General features: G+C 38.0%; 1 protein-coding gene across 8 annotated transcripts in view; it reads right to left on the bottom strand.

Moving 5' to 3' along the window:
• Positions 1-1,337: 1,337 nt before the first annotated feature.
• Positions 1,338-15,661, bottom strand: part of SEMA6D (semaphorin 6D) — a 1,021,199-nt gene continuing 1,006,875 nt past the window's right edge. For all 8 annotated transcript variants that reach the window (XM_050966889.1, XM_050966886.1, XM_050966891.1 and 5 more), the window contains 13 exons: positions 15,341-15,431; positions 14,967-15,086; positions 14,381-14,469; positions 13,464-13,681; positions 13,217-13,348; positions 12,847-13,002; positions 12,592-12,765; positions 11,635-11,775; positions 11,460-11,537; positions 10,444-10,535; positions 10,042-10,098; positions 7,725-7,892; positions 1,338-4,963 (listed from right to left, as the gene is read on the bottom strand). In XM_050966889.1, the coding sequence (XP_050822846.1) occupies positions 3,660-4,963; positions 7,725-7,892; positions 10,042-10,098; positions 10,444-10,535; positions 11,460-11,537; positions 11,635-11,775; positions 12,592-12,765; positions 12,847-13,002; positions 13,217-13,348; positions 13,464-13,681; positions 14,381-14,469; positions 14,967-15,086; positions 15,341-15,431 (2,820 nt within the window). In that variant the 3' untranslated portion in view covers positions 1,338-3,659. The remainder of the gene's footprint in view (positions 4,964-7,724; positions 7,893-10,041; positions 10,099-10,443; positions 10,536-11,459; positions 11,538-11,634; positions 11,776-12,591; positions 12,766-12,846; positions 13,003-13,216; positions 13,349-13,463; positions 13,682-14,380; positions 14,470-14,966; positions 15,087-15,340; positions 15,432-15,661) is intronic.

Raw genomic sequence — 15,661 nt, 5'->3', positions numbered from 1 at the left:
GTGATAGAAGGCTTGGGGCTAGAATAAACAAAACTATTTTGGGAACAAACGCATCCCACTGTGTGGAACTAACTGTATTTTATGTGCCGAGTCAATAATTATTTGTAATCTTATAGCATTATTGTCTGAGAATTATTCAATTTCAAAAGGTGCTATGGTTACATATAAGGAACAAGTTTGAATATATTTACTGTCATTTTCGTCTTGAGGGTAGTTATTTTTACAATGAAAAAATGTAGTTACTTTGAGCAGATGAAGAAAATGAAGTTATATATTAAATACGGATTTTAAATGTGTATCAGCTAAAACAGTCCATAAATCTAGATGTTTTTCGTCCAAAAAACATACATTGGTTATCAGATTTTCATCCTGTATTTTTTTTTTTAGCCAATGTGTTTAAAAATTTTAAAAATGCTTTTAGTAAAACTACTTTTAGGTGCCATTCTCTTGGTATAACTTGTAAAGTAATTTCAGGTTAATGATTTGAAAAAGAAAATTATAGAAAACCTTTTTTGTTTATCACTTAAAAGCAAATCTTATTAAAAGAATGCTGAACGCTTGCTTTACAAAATTGCCCTGCTTATTTTTAAATTAACCATCATGTTGGCACATACTGTATTAACTATACTCAATTGCATGGTTTAAAGTAGTGCGTTGTATATAGTTCTGCTATGTTTTATTACCAGTCCCAAATCCAAACAACAGCAAAACTTGCACTTTTTAAGCATCATTTATTTAGGAAAGTGACAATACGTGATTTAGTTTAAGTTAAAAAATAGCTTTGCTGGAAATTGTGAACATCTATATCTATATTATGAAGGGGAAAACTGTCCTCCTTAATAGTGTGCTGTGTTTGCATAAGGGATGGAACAGAGAAGGGTTACTAGACACTAGAGAGATTTCCAGGAAGCAAATCTGCCAACTGTAAGCCTGAAATCAAGTTACAGTACAGATTTCAGAGGGGAGTGTTGCACGTTTTTTAAATTAAAATCCATCTGTGTATGAATCATATGGACTAATCTGACACGGTGTTACATTTTCCCTCTATGCCAGTTATTTTGATGTTTTATTTTTAACTCAGGAGTCTAACAGTTGTCTGCACAAGGCTCTCAAGAGCCTTCATGTCAGCATTAGACCGTTATGAAAATGGAAGTACACGCTATTGGTCTTTTGCAATCTGCATGACACCCAATACTGCTGATGAGGGGATGTGTCTGTGGTTTCTTAATGCAGCTATTAAAAGCAAGCAGAGTTTTTCCTTCTTTTTAATCCATAGGACAATACATTTTCTAAATACAGTCAATAACAAAAAAGTCAGACATTCAGTAGATCTGAATATTTTATTTTGACTTTACATGCGGTGTTAAAAACCCAAAGAACGTATTATTTACACATCCACAATACAAGTTTACAAGATATCTATACATGTTAAAGTACTCTGTGGTATAGAGCAGCTTCATTTTTAGGGTTACTTTTTATGCCGTACCATTAAAAAAGATACAATCTGCGTTTACCTTTGCACAAATGGATAAAGCATCTTTTGTATTATTAAATTAAAAGAATGACTACGTTGAATGTTAGAAATTTCAACATAAATACTGATAGAACTCACATTACCATCTACAAGGCAGCACGTTACAGAATGTTATCAAGGTTCATATCAGGGTTCACATACATTTATGTTTTGGTTTCACACAAGTCTGTATTAATTAATATTTGTGAAGTGAATTCAAATCAGTTTTTGTAATTTGCTGAGTAGATTTTGTTTTTTAATTGTTATTAATCTGTAGTGTTTTGGTTGCGAGACTGAAATATTTAAGAAAAGAGATCACAGGATTTTGGATCCAGAGGCCTCAGGAAACAAAAGTTCCTTACCAAAAACAGCCTTAAAGCGAAGAGGAAAGTAACAGGAATAATTTCTATCTTTTATTCTATGTTCTGTAACAGCGATCTAGTTTTCAGACTAATCTTTTCTCCTCCTCCGATATGTAATATAGATCTTCATTGTCTCAGAAACCGACTAAAGTTATTTGTCCTACTAATTGAGTATTCCTCTACCATGGTTATTTCTATGATTATGTTCAATAAACAATGTGGTAGTGTGTAGTTTGCAAGCTAAAACAGCCATCTGTGTTGAACATCAGCTGCAAGTGGATACTGTAAAACCTATTAAATGGCTTACACAACTTTAGCAGGTGTTCCATTACCCTAGAAAGCTTATTTGATTTCACATTATAACTGATCGGTGGAATGTTTATCATGGCAAGGTGATTTAATATTGCTGTCTTCTTGAATTGCAGGCTGCCTTTATTTACCATTAATTACTCTTGCTTTTTATCTTTTTTTGGGTGCATGTTAAAAGAATTACAACTGTCAGTGAGGAAATATGTGCTGTATGGAGGACAATTGACAGATTCTTAGTACTTTTATCATTCGCATGAATAAGGCACAAAATGCACAGATTCAGGTAAACACATAATATTTACAGAATATCGTCATTACCTGCATGACTTTGGAGAAAATACTGACATTACACAACATAAACAAACTGATTGCACTACAGTTCACTTTTCACAGACTGCTTCTGCCAGGCCAATTAGCGGTTCCTCCTTGATACTGACAAAGGTCTATCGGAGTGTAGGATGTTATTAAATGCAACAAAAAGGTAATTTATTACACAGGCATTGCCTAGTGTGTTCTAGATTATTAGCTGCTCTCTGTGAAAACTGCAGGGGATCAAATTCACAGTCGCCAGGTATTGAATGGAGGAACTGTGGAAGCACAGTGAGATTCCCCACATCCCACCCCAAAACACTAGATTTGAAATGTACAGATCTGAATTGATAGCAGCATAATAAAGTTATTTTAAAATTAGCACATTTGTACTCTTTCATTGGATTATTAATTCAGCAATGTATATAATCTGGAACGCTGACTGAGATGCACAGTTCCTCTCTAGCTGTCTCCAAACTGAACCCAATGGACTGCAGAAGGAAGACAGTCATTTGTTTGTTCAGTCATGATCAATGTAAACAATTCCACAGCAGAAAAGATGCAATGGCAATCTACATACAACCTAGTGTGTACAATACACACACACACACACGCACACACACACAGCTTTATGTGTGGCATAAACAAAATGCCAAACATGGAAACAAACAATGCTACTGTTGGGCCAGAGACTGAATTTCAGCAAATTGCTTATTAACCCAGATATTCATTGAGACATTACCATTTTCTGACATTTAAGCAAGAGGCAAGGTGAATGCATACATACTAAAATGTTCACATTTAATGGGAAGACCACACATATCAGCAGTCTCAAATGGAACCCATTTTCAAGTAATTGCTTACAGATTTTTCCAAGTACTTTATCAGCTAGTTAGAACAGTAAAGTAGCCCCCATTCCCATTGTGCTACATGTCTCCTTAGCTCCAAACAAAAGAAATGTAATGACCAGCACCTTCCTTTGTTTATTTTAGCAAGTCTTGCTGTAGCAATGTGTGGCAAGACATAGATGTTGCTGAAGTAAAGACAGTTTCTTTGGCCACTTTGTTCTCTTTAATTACAAGCAAGTCTCTGTCTTATGTCTCTCCCACAACATCCTCCCACAACCTGTACTGGTCCATACCACACTCTAACAGAATATACAGGTCCTAGTAGCTGTATTTGTTCAGTGGTCTGACTGAAGTTGTTTGAGGAACGAATGAGGGTTTTGGTGGCACGTCAGGTTTTATGGACGGTGTCCTCTTTATCCCTGTACGAGGAAGGGTTCCATTGCTTGTGTAACTGCTTTGTCTGGATAAAGAAGGCTGTAGGTGAACGCTGACTGGCGTCCCTTGCATGTAGTCCATCTTTGTGCCTGTAGCAGGAGGCATGTATCCCCCGCGGGTAATACTAGGCTGTCTGGATAACAAAACACCATTTGGTGAGTTTAAGTTTTTAGGCAAGGCAGATATTGAATGCCTTTGTGAAGAATTTTTGTGATAGCCCCTTTGTCTGTCTAAAGAAGTCATTGGTACTGCTGGGGTAGTAGGGACGTCCACTCGTTTTGTTGGACTATTTCTTGGAAGAGTAGATGGAGGAGAGTATAAAGATGCCTCCCTGTTAGGAACTTTAGGTGGAATCTCAGACATATTTCCCATTGGATCCAGCATTAAAGTCTGGTGAGCCACTTGAATGTCTCCCATAATTGATTTGGGATTATTAGGAGTTTCATTTAAATGTTTCAGAAAATCGTTCAGGGTGTTCCTGGAATCAACAGATCGCCTGTGGTCTCTTTTGCTTGACGGTTTTGTAAGTGGGTGATCAATATTTTGCATCTTTTTGTCTGCTTTATGTGCGTTAGAATTTGAGAAAGATGTGTTGTAGTCATGGGTAGCGTTGGGAAGAACAATAGCACTGGGAATATGTCCGTGACTTAACGGAGAATGGGGTGGGGGACTAGAAGGGAAAAATTGAGGGCTTTTTAGAGGGGTTTCTTTTCTTGAAGCATTGAGGTTGCTATGTGCTTTGTCTGACTGACTCTTCATCACCTGCAGTGTCTTTTGCTGCAGTACTGGTGTGGATTCAGGAGTAGGAAGTGCAGCTAATTCTGGAGGCTGGCCTCTGTGGTCCATTATCATAGATTTTGTATCACCATTTGGTGGCAGTTCTTTTCTGCTACTCAACAGATTTGTGTACAGTTTAGGCGAATCAATGTTTTGCTGATATTCTTTGACGGGACTATCAAATAACCCATTCAGTTTAGCAAAACTTCCACTGGAGTCTGTACAGGACTGAGCCGATTCTGCATCTTTGTGTATTTTTCTGGATTTCCGTACAAATATATCTCGGTAGCAGTAAACGGCCACTCCTGCAAGGAAGGCTCCCAGGACAAAAGCAGCAAAGACACAAGTGATCAGGACATTCATGTGTACCATTTGGTTGGAATCTCCTGACTGTACTTCCCACCTTACACCTGCAACAAACATATGTGATACATTAAAATAACAAAGGTCACAGACACAGTCCAAAACCAAGGCTGCCTGCCTTGGTGAAGGACAAGGATATATAATTAGATGAGTGTTTAAGATAGACTAGTGTTAATGTAATTTGTCTGGACTGTATCCTCCATCACGCTGCAGAGTGTAAATTTTTAAAATAAAAATTACACTGCTAGTATTGAGCAGCACAAGTAGACTCTGCATTTAATTTGCGAATGAGAAAAGCTTGCTAGTGTTCCATTACCCAAATTACATTTAGTTATATACTGTCCTGGTCTAGTGTCTAGCCTTGTCCCCAAATATCTTTTAAGGCTCACAAATAGTGGTTTGTATGTTATTAATATTAACAATTTCTGCTGGAAAATTGGGGTTAAAAGGTGCTACTCTGCCAGACTGCAATTAATAACTCATGGAGGAATTTTTCTCTCAATTTCCTGCCCGACTCATAAATCAAAAGAGAGACAGGATTATGCAAATGTTATGTAAAACTGAATAATGTACATATTGTGGTGTTACAAACATGTTACTACTGTGCAAAACACATGAACTAATCTATTCATACTCTGCTATCCTTAGAATACCATACTCTGCATGATTATTTACTTATATTTTTTACAATTCAAGATTACACTATTTTATACAGGTATTTTACTTTTTTTTCTTATTTACTCAGTAATGAGCATTCCAGACTGTGTATCATTTAAAATACATGGTTAATAAAAAGTATTAGAGTTTGTTAAAATCTAGAAGAAGAATGAATATTGGATTAGTTTGTAATTCACATATTATCACAGTGTCTCTTAGTTTTGGGGGTTTTTTGTTTTTAAAGCAACCACAGACATCTTGCAATTAAGACAATGTTAGTTTTTAAAAGTAATTCTGTTAACTATACCAGGAGAAGTCAAAATAAAGAAGAGTTGCGATTAAAGGAATATACTGATTTTTGTTAGAGGCAAGGCCTTTGAACATTGTTAATATTCAGGATTATAGGTTTTAATGGGTGTGGTGTAGAAGAGGAAAGGAAAGAGGAGAAAAGGTTCACTAATAGAAATGTCACAGAATGTGAATAAGAAATAAGAGCAAATTAGGACGAAAACGTATTTACTTAAAGCAAATAAAACTGAAACAAATTAAAATGATAAATGCACTGCTATAATGGCTGATAGGAAACCTGATATATTTTGGTGACTTGTAGAACTGAGGCTCTCCCCTTGGCTTGTGACTTTCATTAAATACAGAATTGTGCAAACATGTCTGTCACCAGGATAATATATGTACTAATAAAAGTCTCTCATGAAGTTTTGGCTGTTGTTGATTGTAATATTGTTTTGCCAATCTGAAATCTTTGTTTCTGTTACAGCCTATGCAATGTTTCACTTGACTGAAAGGAGGAAAGGCAACAGAGGATGAATTGTATGTAATCTATAAAATCAGACTGCACATTTTTTTAGTTTTCAGATAAGCCGGGAGTTTGTATTGGGAGACTCTACACAGCTGTCTGAGTGCAAGCATCCAGGCTCCTCTCTCCAAAGTATCATTTCAGTGGATTGAATCTCAAATCTGACTGTGCAGTTCCTTGCAAACCCATTGAACTGAATGGGAGTTTTGGGTGTTCAATGAGTACAACACTGGACCTCATCTGAGTGGTTTTGTCCACATACCCATGGGCTGTTACTTTGCACTTTAGAATTTGCCTTTAAACATTAGCTAATATGCCAAGGCACTATCTGTTTGGCTGAGAGGACCAGCAGTCTCATTCAAGCTCTAGAACTGCTGCTGTTCTGTAACCCATAGAGCGGGCCAAATAACAGATTTTTCAGTTCACTGGCCATTCTAAAAAAAGTTTTGAAAATGTTTGTCAAAATGTTTGGAAAACCAAAAGGTAAAAGAAAAAAATTTGTTGTTTTGGGTTGATCAAAAAGTTTTGTTTAGTCTGAGCATTTTAAAACACTTTTAATCATTTTAAAAAGACATTTGAAGTAAATTTCGCAGCAAAAAGTTGTTTCTAACTGAAAAATCAAAATGTTTTATTTAAAAAATGTTGAAACAAAAGTTTTGCTTTGTTCAGATTTTTTTTTATTTAACCACAATAATTCAGTGAAAACAATGTGTATTTGTAAAATATTTCAGGTGATCTGAATCTGCTTCTTTTAGCAAAAGTTTTAGCTGAAAAATTTCACTCAGCTCTAGTAACCAGCTGCCTGAAGGGCAGGTGAGGATTGTAAGGCTATGGCTACACTTGAAACTTCAAAGCGCTGTCGCGGCAGCACTTTGAAGTGCGAGTGTGGTCGCAGCGCCAGCGCTGGGAGAGCTCTCCTAGCGCTGCATGTACTCCACATCCCTTACGAGTGTAGCTTGCAGCGCTGGGAGCTGCGCTCCCAGCGCTGCGGCACTGTTTACACTGAGGCTTTACAGCGCTGTATCTTGCAGCGCTCAGGGGGGTGTTTTTTTTCACAGCCCTGAGTGCCAAAGTTGCAGTGCTGTAAAGCGCCAGTGTAGCCATGGCCTAAGGCTTGAATTTACATTTGCTATGCATCCAGAATTCCTGCCGACATCAGCTGCAAACTATGAATATCACTTTGCACCCACGTGCCAAATGGGCAAGAGAACCATGATTGCACCTTCTGTATATTCATAGGAAATAGTATAAACATAACAGTCCCAGCATTTTTCAAATTGTAATTGTACCTATCAGGTTTCCATTCAGCTGTAATGTATTCCTTGGTAAGGCCTTACCCTTTGGGAAAACTGATAATGGATCAGAATAATCAGAAGTGTTTGGGTCATCTTGAACTACAAATTTCCGAGAGCCAGTCACTTTAGGTTTCCAGGAACCATTCACTTTAGGTGATATAACTGGGATACTTGCCATTGTGGTAATGGAAGCTGAGGATAACTCCATGTCTGTGGTGGCAAACAGATTTTTATTAAGGTGCATTACAAACAGGCTTTCCTCACTGTTTTGTGGTATTTCTAAATTATAGCTGGAGAAGGCATTTATTGGGAGTTATATGTCATGGCAATATATGACCTACACTTCACGGAAGTACACAGGGCTGCCAAAAATCAGATTAAAAGTACAAATTATACATTAAATAACATTACAGCTATAATTCAAAAACCAGGAAAGTCAAATGGAAGGCAGTGTGGAAGTTATCGTAAGCAACTGAAGGAGGGGAAAAGCACAACTTACTCTATTGCTGTATTGTTTACTTTTATACAAGCTGTTTCAGCGTATTTCACTGTCTTTTAAAAATCTCTAAAAAGATGTTTATTAGTGACCTTGTAAGAGGCCAAAATACTAAATATCCCTGAGAGACCAGCTTAGCTCTGTTAGAACTGTTACGATCACCAGGAACTGATGTAGTTAGGCACCACTGGGAGATAAGACACATATTTTTACCCCTTATATTGTAATGGTTCCTAAGGAACTATGCTGCTAGATCCTTCTTAGTAATGAACTGGGTGTATAAAGTCATTATGGCCTATGTGGTAATGCCCATGAGCAGCAAACCTATTGAACCTAATAGTCTACACTGAGCCTACTTTTCAGGTGCAAATCCCTGATTTGTTTGCACGGGACCAGACAGATTTATAGCCATGTGTGCCTGCAACTGGGGATTTGCCTGAGTAAAGTAGCACTCAAATATGTGTTAATTCAGGGCTCAAAAATCAGGTTCATTATGTGTGTGTCCTAAAAAAAAATCAGACTGAAAGTCGAATTGATGAAGTGAACGTTCATGCAAGTAAGGCAGCACTTTCAAGTAATATGGCTGTCATTCCCCACCACTACCACTCTAAGTTATATTATGGGCAAATAAATCTGCAAAGTATTTGTTTGTGTATCAAACACAGCCCCCTTGTTGAGATACAGAAGTGCAAATACCAGCCCCACAACTTAAACCAGTGGTTCCCAAACTTTTTCCACCGCTTGTGCAGGGAAAGCCCCTGGCAGGCCAGGTCGCTTTGTGTACCTGCTGCATCCGCAGGTTCGGCCCTCGCGGCTCCCAGTGGCCGCGGTTCACTGCTCCAGGTCAATGGGAGCTGCTGGAAGCGGTGGCAAGTACATCCCTCGGCCCGCGCCGCTTCCAGCAGCTCCCATTGGCCTGGAGCAGCGAACCGCGGCCACTGGGAGCTGCGATCGGCTGAACCTGTGGACACGGCAGGTACACAAACCGGTCTGGCCTCCCGGGGGCTTTTGCTGCACAAGTGGTGGAACAAGTTTGGGAACCAGCGACTTAAACAGGCCAACAGATTTCCTTCAGATTTGGCAAACAGGAATGTCCCCAAGGGCTGAAACCCAGAGACCAAGTTTCAGTCTGGACTGAACTCTGGAAAATAAGGGCTTGATCGTGCTCCTGTTGAACTCAATAAAGGTTTTACTATTGAGTTCAACAGAGCAACACTGGTGCCTATATTCCTGGAAAATAGGGAATTGCAATGAAAATGCTGTGAAAAAATGTTGAAAGGAGTAAAGGGTATGAAGGCCCTAGGACAACACTGCAGCAAAGGTCTCCAGTCCAGCATCAGTTTGCTATAGCCTGTGTTCTGCTATACCCCATGGGCGAGATTAAATGATTAACATTACCATAACTATTGAAACATTTCCAAAACGTAGAAATACACATTTTAGAAAATGTGTATTTGCTTAATAAGATCAGTGGTGAGGGGGAGAGGAAGGAGGAAAAAAAGGAAGATGATGAGATTTTTGCCATCTATCTATTAGAGATGACCAAGAAGGGCATTCACAGATGCATGGAGGCACAGGGGGTAAAGCTGAGTGGACTTTCGTGCAGTGAAGATGTCATCTATGTTAATCAGGCTCTTTAATAAAGGATGTGTCTCAATAAATAATGAGCTGTTAACATGCAGCTACACAGGGTGAAGAGCTGAGCAACAAGAGTCCAGCTAGCTTTACTATCCGTGGGAACATGAGTAAAAGCACAAAAATGAAGGCTTGCCACCTGCGCAAAAGGAAGGGAAAAAAGGGCTGAAAATGCTGAACTGAAGGAAAGAAAAGGTCATTAATTCAAAAAAATTAAAAAAAACTAACCAGATGTTGGGTCGCCAAATATTTTGTAATCTGGTGTAGTTGTAGTAGGCAAAATTTCTAAAAGAATTAAAGGAACAAGTAATCAGTGAAAAGTAACCAAAAGAAAGCAAAAGATTTTAAGACCTGAGTAACTGAAGATAAAAAAGAAAATACGATCTGTTACCAAAAAAGGGAAATTGTTCAATACCTTACAGCTCTCTGGAGTCAATAGCAAAGTGAGGGAAGGAGAGGGGGAGACGTAAAACATCTCTGCCACCCCCCACCGGAGTAGCTCAGCTTTGTGACTGTTCGTGGTAACACTAGGTGGTGAGTGCAGGGTGTCACTGAACGGCTCATCATAAATTTAACATCCACAAACTACTGTTGACATATTATAAATTAGCAGCAGTGACTGTGTCTTACCATGGCAGTCCCCAAGCTGTCCTGTATTGCCATATTCTACATCTTGCTCATATCCTCCTGTGCTGTGGTTGTATGAAACAAACAAAGAGAACCTGCAATTAATAGCATTAATAGGAAAACAAATGATTTTCTTCTGAAAGCATAAACCAGACACACATTTGTTCAGCAAACTTATGGGAAACAGGAGTTGTACAGTATAGGACAGCAGAAAGACTGTATATTAAATATAAAAATTATGTAAAGTCTTTAAATTTTGAAGCACTTACACCAAGAAATAAATCAAGTTCTCACACTAATCAATTTATGTATCATGCAACCATTCTCGTTTGCTAGTATATCCATGCAGCTCCAACTATATCAACTGGTGTTGTGCATGCCTATCTAAGAGTAATATTGGACCCATTATAAATATCACATTTAACATCACAATTACTAATGCAATGTGCTCCATGAGCTGCTTCTGCAAAATACTTTTGGAAATGTACAGATTGGCTGTGGAAAAGTCTTACATGTTTTCTGCTATAAAATGTATGTTTTCACCTTTGTAAACATCCAAGTGAACAAATTTCACTTAAACAGTCCAAAAAGTTGAGACAAAGAGAAAATTTAGGCTGTAGCAGACTTTTCCCCATGTAGTTATGAGCTAGTGAAAATGAGAGAGAAAATAACCCAAGTCTAAAACTCATTCTTGAGTGTTGTGGTCTCCTGGGAGTGAGTAACAAGGATACTGTATTCTCTTTGCTAAACTGATGATGCTTACAGTCAGTAATTTGTCTGCATCATGCTCCAGGTAGCCCTCCCTATAGGTCTGATTGTCCTTACGCAGGTAAGACGAACACTGAAATCAAAGTCTTCCCTAAGTAAAGACTATAGAATTGGACCACAATTTAGCATTCTGGTTTTTTACATATACGTAGTATTTTTAGAGCATTAAAAAAGGAGATTTAGTGAATGAGTGCATGCACATATATAACCTATAGTAGATACACTGGGCTGATTTAAAAAATAACACTTACAACATGCCAGGTTTCACCCTTCCACACGCCCCCTGGTCTAGCCAGCCACAATAGGGGTCTCGTGAAGCAATACAAGACCTGTGCAAGATCAAACCAGAGAAAATAATGTCTGTCATCCATCAGCAGAGATGTCTGTGCCTTTATTTTATGGGAGAGTTGAGGAATGTAGGCTTACTTTTTACATGATCCATGACGCTCACAGCGACTGAGGGGAAGTCTAACAACACAACTGGAGAATGCCACAAATACAGCATGGTGTTCTTTATCCAACTGAAGGGAAATGACTTTTCTGTCCTCTTCACTCTCTGCATTACACCTGTTTGGTAAAAGTCATTTGAAACAGTTATTGATATAAACCAGAGTATCTTGTGTAAAGCTTACACTGGCAACATTTTTGATTTGTCAGTCAATTACAGCTGTGTAGGAACTGAAAACTGTATGCTCAACAATTACTATTGCTTGGACATTGCAATGATGAATGCTGTAGAAATGCTTACACATCAGTGTAATTTAATCTGCTTTTAGGGTGATTCTCCATACAACCTAAGGATTACCAGAGCTGTTTTTTTGGCCCCAGATCTGCAGCTGGGTGACAGGTCCTGTGATCCAGGTAGGAAAACTCCAAACCCACTAGCTTTGTGATCTCACTGTGTCTCATACACCTGTCATAGAGCAGACTCTCAAAATCTGCGCTGGGTCCATTTGGATTTTAAATGGAACACTTCACATAGCTCTACTCAAATTCTTTGCTTACAGAACAAACAATCTTTATTTCATTAGTGATTATTTTATTTATCATTGAACACTTTGAAATTCTTTAAAGGAATTCCTTAGTTAAGGTAATAGTGTATAAGTACTGGTGTTTGGTATCTAGAAGAGATTGCATCAATGACTTATCTCTGCTACCCCAAAAATGTATGTACTAAAATATTTTCAGGTTATTCAGCAGCATATCTCCTCCATAAACAACGGGAAATGACAAAGAATGAGGAACTTGGTGAGAAAGTGTTTACAAAAAAAAAAAGAAAAAACACCACTGCTTGTTAGGCCACGAGAAGAAAATGACTAGGTGAGAAACACACTGGAATATTTTTGGTCTTCTTGAGAGTAGTTCTTGTAAAATAATACCTACTTTGCATGATTATAAGCATCAATCTCTTCCAGTAATATGCTGTCGTTCAAAGAAAAGGGTCTGGTCTTTGCCAAGATCTTAAGTACCACTCCTGCTTCAGAGCCAACAAATATGACTGTGTAGTTTTGGTAGGGTCCAGCGGAATGGTCTACAGCAACTGCAGTCAACCTAAATCTACCAAAAACCAAAACGCACATAGTTATTCAGAAGAATATTTCTTTTTTTGATGTGACTTGCTTCACCAAGATGCCATACCTGACCCGTGTCTTTGTGAACCAGGGCTCCTCGATGACTGATGGAACGGCAGAATCCATCAATGGATGGGATTTGATGAAGGATAAGGTTTCATCTGGGAAATCAATGGAGGTTTTGTAAACCTCTGCTAGACCATGTTTTGCACAGCAACCGGGTCTGAAAGGAAAGCAACATTTTTTCTTTCTCAATATTTTAATGAGACAGGGTAAGCATCCTGAAAGAGCATGGCAGGCTTCAGATGAGAATACTTATGGTCCAAGTGAAAGCCACTGCTTCAATTTTACATGACTAGATTCTACAATGTGTCATTGATTTAAACATAGCAGTTAACAGGAATAATATTATTGTGTCATGAGCAAGAATCTTTTACCTGGGCTTTGGTACTTTGTCTTCGGGTACAGCTGTCCAAACAGAATCTGGAGTCTTTTGTTCTTTAAATCTTCCTTTGAATACTTTCTCAATGTCATCCATGCTGAAAGCACAAACGGCTGAACCAGGGATGCTGTAAAATAAAAAAAAAAAACACTGGTGCTATTGTAGTCTGAATTCTTGCAACAATCTTAGTTGTAACAGGGAACTGGAGAGCTTCTTTTGATGTTAGGTTGCTCATCTCTCACCTGTTAAGCTGTGTGGTGAATACACCAACAACAGTAGGGACTCCATTGATTTCTATTATGTCTGTGATTGACTGCAGAACATCAAAGTAGAAAAATGAATCCCCAGGAACAGAACAGTTGAGCCGAGCTTTTAGGAATGAAGTCCAGTGTTTTTCCAGCACTCTCTGGGAGCCACCCATGTCATTTTTGCATATGCGTGCCACACGGGAATACACAGCCTATACAGGGGACAAAAGGCAAAGAGATTGGCTTATGAAATGCTATGAAAAATAACAAAAAAAGTATTTGTTAACAGGAACATTGCGGCTTTATAGCTGCTTTTCTGAGTCTGTATAGAAAGGAAGAAAGCAAACAACGTTTAGCTGTTAATGCATAAGCATTTTAATGCATCATTGAGCCAACATAATACTCCCAGCCTTGCCTCCACCTTTTTTCAAAATCCTATTGTTAGTAAGATTTAAAGTCTTTAATTAACCATGTGTAAGTGGTTTAGTAATTTACTGTAGAATATCGTTCCATGGTGAAGCAGAAGTATCATATTCTGCATTAGTATGACAGATATTCATTAGCGAGAGGCATTAGGGAGCCACCTTTTGAACCCTTCCCCCCCAGGTCTTTTTTTTAACAGTAGGCAAAAACAGAGTATCTGCTAATTTCCTGAATTAAGGAAATGGCAAAGCTAAAAGATACCTGTGGAAAACTTTGTTAACAAGACAGGGCGAATGCAAAAAGCTTTAAGGCTCAAGATACCTGACAATTATAAGAATGAAAAAACTGTATCAACTTTATACCATTAATACAATATGATGTAAACTATATTTGTTGCTGAGGCTATTTTCCATGACAACCATATCTCACCCTGGCAAGATTTTTGATACTTCACAGCCGACTGTGACACACTGACTTCATATACCTACCTTGCCTAAATTATTATGCTCTACAGCAATTTCTCGAAAGAAGAAATAAACATAGTTGCCATATTCTATGGCATGGAGGAAATGTGGTTCTGTAAGAAAGAATGAAGAGAAAGCTGTTTACCTAAAAGAACCATTCAATAAGTATAAGACACTGCCTGCTCTGCATGACTTAAAGGCTTTCTCTTGGTTACATACCAACTAAAGGGAACTCCAATATTCAAGACACTTTAGGAAGTCCAAATATGGGTGCATTCAAGCTTAAATGAACTTGTAGTCTTTAATGTCAGCTAATGGACTGTAAAAAGGCCTCAAAGGAATTGTATTACAGTGAAGGTCTTTGTTACTACAGATTCATTCATTAACCTATTTAACTGTGAGTGGGGGGAGGACCCTTACATTTTAAACAAAGATTGTGCTTTATCAGCACAAAGTTGCTTTCTTATCAATTTGATCTTGCTATACTAAACATTGCATGTATGTTAACACTGTGTTTATATAAAAACATGCTGGCTATGATACACTTCATCCTCAAGGTCAAAAAATTATATCTGTCACATACACAGGAAAGTAATTTTTTCAAAATTACCTTTTATCCATTTGGAATCGTATTTTATTGTTCTTAGGGCAGATCCATCTCCCATGCTGCGGTAAATAACAGCATCACTTGCCAGAAAATCTGCTACTGTTGCTGAATACAATTTCCCATCTAAAACAATAGTCAAAATGTAGTATTAATGAGCCATTAATAATACATAGAATTCTTACTAGTCTGTAATCTCTCTTTGTACTGCCACTCTCCCCAAAATTACTCTAACCTATATTTTAACAATTTCGCTTCTAATCCTTTTGAGACCCTTTAGCGCAATCTTAGAATCTAAGGCACTGTGACACCTGCAGCTTCTCTGTGCTTTCTTTTAAAGCCCTCTGGCACCTTCTGCATCATTAATCAAAAGTTCTTACCAGCAAAGAGGGCAACGTTGGTTTGTCTGGCATCAAATGGGCATCTTGCCAATCCGCTAATTTCCTCTCCATCATACTCTAAGGTATTCAGCTAGAGAAGAAAAATAAATTGGTGGTGGTGATCCTTTCTGTTCTATGTGCCAGCTCTACTTTTACATATACCTTAACTCTAAATGATGGTTTCTGTCCATTTTTATCTAATATTCCATGACACTTCAGAAAAGAAGCATTCTGCAGTTGTACCAAAAAGCTTAACTATCACAACACAATTATTTTGCAGACCTATAAAACAACAGATTAATGACTTATTTAATGTGCTTA

Source organism: Gopherus flavomarginatus, chromosome 9 (genome assembly GCF_025201925.1).
Source record: "Gopherus flavomarginatus isolate rGopFla2 chromosome 9, rGopFla2.mat.asm, whole genome shotgun sequence".
Taxonomy (NCBI): domain Eukaryota; kingdom Metazoa; phylum Chordata; order Testudines; family Testudinidae; genus Gopherus; species Gopherus flavomarginatus.
This window is presented reverse-complemented; position numbering and strand designations above follow the sequence as displayed.